Genomic DNA, 12,702 nt, shown 5'->3' on the forward strand with positions numbered 1-12,702 from the left:
GCAAACTCTCTAAAAGTTTAAGTAAAAGCCTCTCGATATTGAAATTTCAAGCTATCATTTACTGCTTCTCGATGTTTTTGCAGCATTGTTGAGGGTCTGATTACTTTTGAGTGCGGGATCATAAGCAAAACTGTATATCTGAAAATTTCGAATCAACTTTCAAATGGCTGGAAATACAAACAGCATTACAAACACTTACTGACCTACTAAAAATCATATTTTATTTACATTATCCACAATATTTCATTGACCCCAAATGAATTGTAATAATCATGCTTAGTTTGTACTTGCACTAAAACTGATGTATACAGTACTTGCAATCAATTTATTCTGAAAGAAAGAAACACATAAGAAACATGAGAAAAAAACACTATGTTCTAGCAAGAACGACATCGTCATGCTTTTTTCATAACCAAATAATCTTAAACTCTCTGTTTGCCTGTGAAATATAAAATAATGCTCAGACTAATGTGAGGCACCCGAAGTAGGTTCCTTTTTGCTGGTTCAGCAAGTGATTTGCAATGCATACGGAATTATTCGGTGCCCTTTCTCCGTGGTTATTGCTGGAGGTTCAATGAACAAATTCTTCAAGAAGATGGCGATAGAAACACATTTATGGTATTACAAAGATTAACTTTTACATTTTTCGATTACAGAAATTAAGACAGGAATGCCTTTTTTTCCCCATTTAATACCGTTCTATTCCAATTTGGATTAGAAAATACATTTGTCAATATAAAAATAAGAATTGTTCTCTGCAAATATGTTCTGTCTAATTTTCAAAAGGCTGCCAATCAATCACATAAAATACTATCAAAAGACTGAAATAATGAAAGGTGTTGAAAATATGGTGTTTTGTCAAAGAGGGAAACGTTTACATCCGTCGCAGGTAACAGGCTCGTAGGGATTGAATATTTACAGAAAAAGACCCTCTCCTAGAATAAAGGAGAAATATACTTAAGGGACATTCAAACTTATAAGTAAAAAAAAAGTGACAACGCCATTGCAAAACAAGTAAATAAAACAAATTCAAAGAAAACTAAAGATTTAGCATCATTTAACCAACTTAAAACAGGGGGTGTTCTCAGGTGTTCCTGAAGGGGTAAGCAGATCCTTCCCACATGTGTTGAACTGGTGTGTTGGTAGTTATTCTTTATCATTAAGTCTTATAAGCCAAGAAATGAATTTGAGGGACAAGTTCATAATTTGTTAGTTTTATGCACAATATTACAACTATAACTGGACGTGAAACACACAAATTTTAAAATATTCCTGCCTTAAAACATATCCTCAAGGAATGGAATGTTGTCCTGTTTATTTATAAACTTGGCATGGGTATTACTATTTAAAAATGAAATATCAAAGACTAAGAAAGGAGATTATCAATCATCGTTTGATTCTTAAAGATTTTTTAGTGTTTCGTATTTTTACGTTATCCCACCAAATTTTGTAACTATTTAAATATTTTCAAATGTTACTCTCCAAAATGTACAGGGTGCACCTCAATTTTTGCAAACACATTTTACATTTGAATCAATCTACCCCAGACAGTATAATTTATGCTGAACTTGGGAGAATCCCATTCTTTCTTTATGCAAAAGTTAGGCAGAATTATAAACGGTAAAGATTTCTCATGTTCTTTATGAATTATCAATTATAAATTTGAATAACTATTGGTTTGAAAGTAAATGATTGATTTATATGAAAAAGTTTGCTGACGAATGGGTATAAAAAAATGTGGAACAAAATCTCAAAGATCAGGCCACACAATAATGTTTGTCACAGATAGATAGCTTACCTAAATGCCTATGTTACAGAATTTTTAAGACTAATCTGAAATTTAAAAATAATCTCAACGTATTACCTTATAATTCATTATTGATATATTACAAACTTAGATGTGGAAGTCACCGATTACCAATTGAGACGGGAAAATAGAGAAGCATGTCTCGAAACGACAGACTTTGACTTGTCATCTATGCTAATCAAGTGATATCGGTGACGAATAAAGCTTTGGATGTAGAGAAAAAGAAATTGTTACAGAAAAATCTAAATACATACAAACTCACTTTAATTTTTGTTCCTCCATTTCCGTGCTTATTTAAAAAACATAAGTAATAAACCTCATCGAAGTTTTATTTGTTTGGATAAATAATCCTGAAATATTTGTGAGAGCGCGTATTCTATATAGACAAAGAAACATCCGCCGATATAAACAAATATTTTTCTAGTTTTCATGCTATTTTTACATTTCTCGATTGGTGAATCTCATCTCCAGAGAAACTTTGTTCTCGGCGAATAATTGGTCGAAATTCAATTTTAATCTTTTAAAGGGAAGTTTACCTGTAATTTGGACACTTAATCAGTATCCTGTTGGTATGACCATTGATGAGAGAACTGGACATGTGCAATGGGCTTTTACCATATCAACTCTGACACACCACATGATCACTGCTACAGTTACCAATATCATAGGAAAAGATGTTGTGTCATGGCAGTTATTGGTATCTATTTCCTACTCAGTCTCCGTTACAAAAATAGAACCAGAGGGAATATTACCAGTACCTACAACGGTTAAAATAATGGGAATGGTGACTTTCAAAAATTTAGTTCAACCAAAAGTTGTACCAGTTGATGTAAGGTATGTTAAAGTATAATTCTTATATGATTTGCATATTATGGAATACGTTGATATGATTGGTCGAGAGGGCTTCCGGTAAAGGTTCTTGACGTGATTTATTTTTCGATAGACGACGTTGACCGAACTACTTTTTGTAACGAATGTAAACAAGACGGCGACGACGTTAAAAATATGTATTTCCACTTTGCGTGAATCATTAAATTCAATAATAAACACAAAAACATTCATTTGAATGATAATTAGATATTTTTGCAGTTTATTTTTTACCAGATAGCAAATTTTATGGTGTACATTTTTTTGGCGATAACCAAAAAATATATTCATGCGCTGGGCCAATTCAATGATATTAATATACAATTTACATGTGATAGAGCTAAGAATGTGGAAATTAAATTTCTAATCTCCAATTTCAAAGAATTATAAGGATACAACTCCTTTTCAAAGGAATTTATTCATGTTATTGATGTATAAACTGGACCAAGTCACTAACAAACATATCATAAAAGTCCTTCAGACTTGTATTTGTTTGTGAGTGAATTGGTTGAGTTTATTAATTCCATAAAATTATAATTGCATTGTATATTCTTATAATGTTTTATATTCCATGAAAGTTTCTAAAAATTTGATAAAACACCCATACTATTACTAAATTATTATCAGTCATGAGTAAAAAAAAAACATATTAAGCTCAGCCTATGATAGTGATGTAAACAATTATGAAAATCGGATTTTAAGGCTAATTTATCTACGGTCAAAGTTGTATTCCTGCTGTAATAAAACATTTGCCATATCTTTTAAATAAATAATAAGTTTTAATTAAGTTAATGGTAAATTAAATGTTTTATGCTGACCAAAGAGTATTTCATGGAATATATATGAAGTAATTTTTGCTTTATGGCATATTCATAAAAGTCTTATCTGCTTTAAAGAATATACATCAACTCATATTTGATTTATGGAAAATACATGAATACATTTCTCCTTTATATAATAAACATGGAGTCATGTTTATTGCTTTATGTAATATTCTTAAAGTCAAGTTTGATTTATGGAATATACATGAGGTCATAATTTCTTTGAGGAAAGCATATGAAGTCATGTTTGCCTTATGGAATATACATATAGTCATATTTTTGCATTATGTTATATATTTAAAGTCGTATTTGTATTATGGAATACATATGCAGTCATATTTGCATTGTATAATGTAACCGAAGTCATATTTACTTGATAGGATAAATTTGGAGTTAAATTTGCTTCATGGAATATACAGCAATTTATGTTAACTTTATTGAATATATCTGATGTCTTGTATGCGTTATGTAATATACCTGTGGTCATATTTACTTAATGTCTTATTCCTGTATTCATATCTGCTTTATAAATAAACTTGAAGTCATATTTGTTATCTTATGTTTTAGAGTAATGAGCTCATACAGTAAACGAATTACAGTTCTGCCAGCGCTGACTGACCCATTATCTCCTAGTAGTTTTTCGGTCACATATTATCCTTATCCAGATGATGTTGGAATCATTTCAGCAGTAAGTTTATATTAAAAAATTAAAACAACACGAAATGAGTTTACTGCATCCGAAGCGATGATTAAACATTATAATTTTAACTAGCAATAATATTATTGGGTATCGGATTTAAAGCTGGTAGACACTTGTCGGTTACGAATTGGTGTTCTGGTATTGTTTTCTGTCTAAAATCGTTTTGTTTACATCTGACCTATCTTTACATAAACTTTTAATTATATAATAATCAAATTGATGCAATTTCACAATGATATAAAGTGTCTGCAATGTTAAGATCATTTAATGAGGCAAGCGGTCATGAAAAGAACTAAATTAGATTGAATCAAGGTTCAATTAAATTAATGTAGTTTGGCCGGAACTATGTTTGTTGAATATGCATATGGCAATAATTGAAATGAAATAAGGATGTAAGATACATACCTGGAGAGGCTAAATAATTTCGGAAGGGCCAAGTGAGATTTTCACATTACTTGCCGTCCGTTTGCCGTCGTTCTTTGTCCGTTGTTGTCATCGTACATCAGCTTTTAAAACTCGTATTCTCTGTAACGACTTACCCGAATTTAACGAAAGTTGCCCACATTATTACCATTATTAAGGTGTCTTGTTTTAGATATGTGTCCGATGACCCTGTCTGCAAACCAACATTGTTGACAAGGCTAAATATAGTACATATACGAGTACAATGCATGTTTTGTTTTATTTTGAAAACCGCTATAAATAGAGAAAATTATACAAGGCAACTTTTTTGAGAATATTTATTTCTTCCTATTGTGAATGCTGTCAAAACTGTCAGATGACTTCTTATAGGAGTTATTGCCCTTAATCAACGAATTAAACATTTAAAAAAAAAATTTACACAGACATTTTCTTAAAATTATAATGATTAGAGAGAAAATTTAAATAACAATAAGGACCAGCAATAAAAGATCTACAAATAAGTAAAACAACATGGTCATAATCGTCTGGTGACTGCTTATTGGAGTAATTACCTTTAAATGACGATTTAAAAAAAAAATAAAATTGTCTAATACCTTGATTACTATAACAGATTATAAGATACTTTAAAAAGTAAAAATGATCGCCAATACCAGATCTGCAATAGCCGAAATCGCGAGTCGACTGCTTATTGGAGTTACTGCTCTTAAATGACGACTTTTTCAAAAAAAAAATCAGGTTGGCCTATCTTAAAAAACTATAAAAGATATATAAAAACTTAATAAGGCAAAACCAATTAGCAAGACAAGATCAACAAATAAGCCACATGTTGCCGAAATGTTTAGTAGACTCAATATAGGATTAATTTCTGGTTTTCTATGTGCACATATGTTTGTTAAGAACTATTTCAGTACCAACTTTAAAGTAAGAAACTCTGTTTTTATTGAGTCAGGTTTAAGTATAAACTGTGTATTTGTATTATTAGGCTGCTAGTCACCCGGTGGAACTTTCAAGAAATGGAGCATTTAATTGGACAGTACTTGGAATGAGATGTGTTCCACATTATGTAAAATGGAATGCTGTCATAGAAAATAGCACTGTTGTATTCAAAAATATAACTTCCTTAGTAAATGTAGGAGATCAACCTATTTTCAATATATCCAGTCGTGTAAGTTTGCAAAACTATAAGATATTCGTCTAGAGATCAATACCAGTAGGTTTGTGCATCATTTATATGATTGTCTCAGTTTTTCTTCCACTTTTAAATGAGAGAGTAAATAGGAATACATGTACCTTTCTTACTTCTCCAATTTAATCAGTTGGGTCTTTGGTGTACTATAAAGCAGTCTTCCTTTTGTCAGCTTTTTTTACGTAAGAAATGTCGATCAAAGCAGAAATTCCTGGATTAGAAAGAAACAAAAACCTAGTACTACTCTAATGCAAGGTGAACATGGACTGTTAAAGGGCAGTTATATTACTGTCAAACTACACGCAATTGGATTTATCAAAGAAAAAACAAGGCTGTACAACCTAAGTGTGAAAATGAATTAAAACAATTTACAAGAGTAACCGATTCTCAACTTTGGTTTGATATATTTGTGATCCCCTTTTAAAATTATTATGAACTTAAAGCACCATCAAAATACTCTCCCTCCTCGCTTGCTTGTAATGAAAATTTGACGAGGAAGCAAGACAAACAACATTTTGAGAAATGTGTCGGAAAGATAGGAATTATTGTATAAAATATCTGTCAACTTTGGTAGTGATTAGCATATTTGAATACAGGAAGTGTATGGTTTGCAATGTAGAATGAATTAGTTTCTTAATCATATTTATTTGGAAAAAGTGCATTGTCAATACCGTTTTCTGAATAAAAAATGGAATTATGAACTGAATACAAATAATCTTATCGATTGTTTAAATAATCTTATTCTAAAAGGTTATCAATTCAACACTGTAACATGTGTAATAAGATCTTTGAATTTTCGTTTTTATTGGTATTAGTATTGATTGTGTTATCGGTCAATTTGAATCAAACTTAATAAAATGTTTTAAAAACATAAGCACATGCATGACTCTACAATCTGTCGATACCTGTAACTATGCATTGCACAAGGTCATGTTTTTCTCTGACTATTAATGATGTCTTTACACTAAATTCATTGGATGTTGTAATGATTGATATTTTAGTCTTAGATGCATACTTTTTTACTAGTTGTTATTGGCTTTGAACTAGCTGTCAGTAACTTCGAGTTCTCTCATATCTGTACTTAGTGTCTTTTTGTAGTGGGGATGTATGAGTACCCGATCACGTCCACTCTGTGTTATTGTTAGATGTATTTCTATTTGTATCCATCGGATGTGTTAAGTCTTTTCAACAGACTTTTTTAGTGTTTTCTTATGTTGTACTGTTTGACAACTGTCCTAGGTTAGAGGAATGGTTGGCGCCTTCAGGCGAGTTTAATCCCGTCACATTATGTATGTGCCTGTCCCGAATCATGAGCCTGTTACTCAGTGGTTGGCATTTTTTCTGTGTAACACATTGTTTTTCGTTCATTATTTTGTACATAAATTAGGCCGTTAGTTTTCTCGTTTGAATTGTTTTACATTTGTCATTTCATGTCCTTTTGTAGCCGACTATGCAGTTTTGGCTTTGCTCATTGTTGAAGACCGTAGGATGACATATAGTTGTTAATTTCTGTGTCATTTGGTTTTTTGTAGAGATTTGTCGCATTGGCAATCACACCACATCTTCTTATTTTTGTATACGTCATCCTTTGAAAATCATTTTTCATCCAACTAAAATCGTTTATGACATGTTAAAAGAAGATGCAGAAATCGGTTCATCTTCTAAAATTGAAATATTAAAAGAATCTGACTAAATAGTAAAATAAAAAATGCTCCATCTTATGACCTTACAATAAAAAATATACAGGTAGTATGTTTTTGAAAGGCAAATTCTATTATGCCACCCTTCAGCTTTTCATTTTCAGTGGCATATAATTGTTTTGAAAATCTATTCTTAGAGAAGAAAAATTGTATACTAACATTCCAAGTTATAAAATGTCCCCAAGACCACCTTTTTATGTAAAATTTTAGAGAAAAAGATCCATTGATCCCAAGTCCAATATATTTTCATATTTACGTCTAAACATGTGACAGTATAATTTATGACAAAACAATACGAAAAACAAGTGTGACAAACATGAACCAACAACCACTCTTCATTTATTCATTTTACTTTTCACCAACAATATGTGTGGTATAGAAATTGAATACACTGCGGGCGGTCTAGCCACGATATCACAGATATTTATTCTCATCTATATAATTATATATATGTAGGTAGATGGAATCTATGGAACCTATTTCCAGTCATCAAAGATGTCAAGTTCTGTCAAAAACATTTTCTTGGATTCTCTTGATGCATTTGAAACTTTTACATTTGATTTTATTGTGACAGAAGCCCGACCACTGAATGGACGAATATATGTAATATTTTCAACCCCAGAAGGAACAGAAACAAGGCTTCAAGTAAACATGCAATTCTCAGTACGTAAACCACTGCTTGTCTTCGCACCTACTACACTAAGAGAAAACATTGTACGTGGAACTCAGAAAATACTAGATGTTGAGGTTCACAATGATGGGGAAGTAGCTGCTAAGAATGTCATAGTATCTCTTCCAAATGACAACAGACTATCCCTGGTTTCGTTTGCAACAGTCGACAGGCTAAACAGCAATGAAAACAATAATGGGATCACAATAGGTCCAAATGAAAAAGCCATGATGTCTTTAGTTGTCACAACTGGTTTGAATGATGGATTGGGGGAGATGAGAGGTACCATAGTTTTGAACACAGATCTAACAGCAGCATCACTATCCTACAGATTTTATATCACGTCATTATCAAAGTTGAATCTGACTATTACAGTTAAAGATGAGTATACTTACTTTGCATCTGGTGCACCGCTGGTGAGTGGAGCTGAGGTTCGATTAATCAATCCAAGGAGACAATATTCAGAGAAAAGATACACAACAAATGAAACAGGTTATTGATATATTTTATTCAGAAAATCAGCCATTTTGTTGGAATTAGTTAGAGAAAAACATATTAAATTGCCTTAAGGTAGTTTTAAGATTATAAACACTTTTTAACGCTACTCTAAATTTCATGAGATTACTGTGGAACTACAATTTAAGTGAGTGTCGAATTTCCTAATTGATGAAAACATCGTTTCTTCGTGGGGTTCATCATTTCTGGTTAAAAAGTAAAATAACAAAAAAAAACGAGGAAAATTCAATATAGAATGTCCCTAATGAAATTGCAAAATCAAAAGCTCAAACACATCGAACGATTGGATAACAACTGGCATATTCCTGACTTGGTACATGCATTTTCTTATGTAGAAAATTATCTATATTAAGATAAATGATAGTTAATGAGCGCCTGATGATAGTTCTAGTTAGCTTTTTAAAAGAATTATTAATTAGTTTTAAACAATGTAATGTTATAACTGACAAGCTCTTATTTAAACAGTTTTGAAAAGAAGTTGCTAATCAGTTTTGACCTTTTACTATTATACAGATCACAACATATTTGTTATTTTGTCTCAGCAATATTTTGACACAAGTTTTGACATTGTTAATTTTTTTTTACCATCTTACATATAATTACGGTCAATAAATTGAATTAAATGTTTAATAAAGTGTATATTCAACTATGAAATGCAAGTCTTATGTTATGTGGTCAGCTCCGACTATATTTTTCTGAACATAAAAGAAAATCAAACCATACTGGGTCTATGTCAATCTGATTAAAATACAGACCCTGTTGACACATATTGAGTAAAATACAGATCCTGTTGACACATATTGAGTAAAATACAGATCCTGTTGACACATATTGAGTAAAATACACATTCTGTTGACACATATTGAGTAAAATACACATTCTGTTGACACATATGGAGTAAAATACACATTCTGTTGACACATATTGAGTAAAATACAGATCCTATAGACACATATTGAGTAACATACAGATCCTGTTGACACATATTGAGTAAAATACAGATCATGTTGACACATATTGAGTAAAATACAGATCCTGTTGACACATATTGAGTAAAATACAGATCCTGTTGACACATATTGAGTAAAATACAGATCCTGTTGACACATATTGAGTAAAATACAGATCCTATAGACACATATTGAGTAAAATACAGATCCTGTTGACACATATTGAGTAAAATACAGATCCTGTTGACACATTTTGAGTAAAATACAGATCATGTTGACACATATTGAGTAAAATACAGATCCTATAGACACATATTGAGTAAAATACAGATCCTGTTGACACATATGGAGTAAAATACAGATCCTGTTGACACATATTGAGTAAAACGATCTGACAAATGTCTGTTTACTTTCTATTTTATAGATTTTTCCTAAGTCTCTAATTTTGTCAACACCTGATAAACATTTCGTAATATTTTGACTTGTAATTTTAAATAAATACACTTTATAAATCGAAATATATATGAAATATTACTATAATGATATTTATGAAGTAATGTGAAAACAATTTATTTCAAACCAAAAAAAAATTGTGAATGCTTAGAGTACAGTTTTTATGAATGATAAATTTATTCAAGTATTTTAGTATCTTATTGTGGTGTAAGTAATTGCATAAATTTTGCATATTGATAAAACAAAATGTGTTTCCTTCACTTTTGTTCAATACTTTTGTTCCAATTCAATCCTAAGGCCCATTGTCCTCACCAACTTTGATATAGCTTGGTGAGCCACTAAATCTATAAACATTTAGATTATACTTCTAGATACTTCTCATGTTTAGTAAATGTGCACACATGAAATGATAAAAATGGGTTACATGTTGAGACGTTATAATATAAGTTGATGTCATTAGTTTTGTCCATTTTCTGGCTAGTTTAGACATTTAATTACTTAGTAAGAGTACTTATACAATACCTGGATGAGTGCAACTGTCATGATAAACAAACATTACACTTATGTTGGAGTTTTTATTAAAATTCCCACAACTTAAATTCCAATCCCAGTTGACCATATAAAATTAGACTTGCATTACATAGTGGAATATACACTTTAATAAACATTTTATTCAAGTTCTTGACCATAGTTATATGTAAGACAGTAAATATATAAAAACATATGTTTCTTATTTACATATAATCAATTTTAATTTTTCAATTTATTGTATTTAGAATTAGATATAGGAAGATGTGGTATGAGTGCCCATGAAACAACTCTCCATCCAAGTCACACTTATAAAAATAAACCATTATAGGTCAAGGTACGGTCTTCAACACGGAGCCGTGGCTCAAACCGAACAGCAAGCTATAAAGGGCCCCAAAAAAACTATTGTAAAACCATTCAAACGGGGAAACTAACGGTCTAATCTATATAAAAAACGGTCTTATCTATATAAAAAACGAGAAAAACAGGAAAACGTGAAACACTTATGAAACACATAAACAAACGACAACTACTGAACATGAGATTCCTGACTTAGGACAGGTGCAAACAATTGCAGCAGGATTACACGTTTTAATGGTAGATGTACCAAACCTTCTCCCTTATCTGAAACAATAGTCTAACATCACAACATAGAAAGACACACTATAAATTATCAATTGGAATGGCTTAACTCAATCAAAAAAAGTAGTAGCACAAATTAACACACAATGAACGAATAAATTTGATCTATAATACAATGTAAATACAAAGTTAATAAAAATAAGGGATAAGTCTGTTATTAATTTGTTAAAATGAATTTGTTGTACGTTTGAATCCGCTGGTAATCTGTTGTCATTGAACTTATGATTTACGATCTTTTTGATCATCTTCACCATCTTTTGTTTTTAATGGAAATCCTGTTTGAGCTCAAATTAACTTTTCGGGCCAAAAGCATTTATCATCTTTCAGTTCTTGAAAAGAAGTCTTCCAGTAACCGCTGCTACGAATAAATCATGTGTAAAGAAATGATGTAATGTAATAATAGGCATTGTGGATGTTGAAATCAGATGGACTGAATTACATTACCGACGATGCTTTAAAAGCTTCAAATATTTTAAACAAAATTTTTTTGTCTTTCATTTAACCCTGTAACAACTTGTACCTGCATCATCTTTTATATTTTTATTATTTTTAGAATTGTATTTTTTTAGTTATGGATCTCATTAATATAGTCGTGGTTATGGTCATATTACATTGATAATGTTTTATGTTGAAGGATTTGTAATGTTTGAAGATATACACGAAGACCAGTATACTCTTTACGCACAAGCAGGGGGTCATAGTTCATATTCAGCTGTAATCATAGTATCACCTGACAGTGATATACAGGAAGTGTTCTTGCAACGGATAGCTGTAAAATATCGATGGACAGTAACACCAACTACAGTCCAAGATAAATATGTCATCACATTGGAGTCTACTTTTGAAACTCATGTAAGCTGATAGTTCCTGTGTTAATATGTTTTATGCCTGCCTATAATTGTAGGGGGCCAAAGTGTCTGGTTACTTTATACCTCCGCCTTAATAATCTGATAGTGATGTTAAAATATGAGCTGTCCTTCTGTGTGTATGTGCATCAATGCGTCTGTCCATACTGCCATGTAGGCGCATACCATTTTTGCATGATTGTTATGAAATTCGTATCAAAGTTAACAATCATAATGAGAAATGGGTACACTTTGTTTTACTTTTATGTCACTGACACTTTCATCTTGGTAAACCCTCGAAGTAATAGAAGGATAAGTTTTAAGATCAGGTAATATTTAAAGATAATGAATCTATTCATGTATGAAGTTGTATCATGCAATGTGTTGTTTTATCTTTCCATATGAAATTTGTATTATATATTGTGATAGAGTTCAGGCTATGCGTCTAATAACATATATTAAAGAATGACTTTATAAGTTTTAACCATGCATAAACATTGATAAACTTTTTTTTTGTATTTGTAACCCTACAGGTCCCAATGCCAGTAGTTACAGTAGACCCTGCAAAGGTGAATACTATTTCATATGAATTGG

The 12,702-nt window shown here is 31.1% G+C and overlaps 1 protein-coding gene across 1 annotated transcript in view; it reads left to right on the plus strand.

Moving 5' to 3' along the window:
• The window catches only part of LOC139512306 (uncharacterized), a 270,683-nt gene that overhangs the window by 70,763 nt on the left and 187,218 nt on the right, over positions 1-12,702 (plus strand). The window contains exon 21 of the mRNA XM_071299813.1: positions 2,334-2,641. Within this exon, the coding sequence (XP_071155914.1) occupies positions 2,334-2,641 (308 nt within the window). The remainder of the gene's footprint in view (positions 1-2,333; positions 2,642-12,702) is intronic.

The sequence above is a fragment of the Mytilus edulis genome, chromosome 2 (assembly GCF_963676685.1).
Source record: "Mytilus edulis chromosome 2, xbMytEdul2.2, whole genome shotgun sequence".
Taxonomy (NCBI): domain Eukaryota; kingdom Metazoa; phylum Mollusca; class Bivalvia; order Mytilida; family Mytilidae; genus Mytilus; species Mytilus edulis.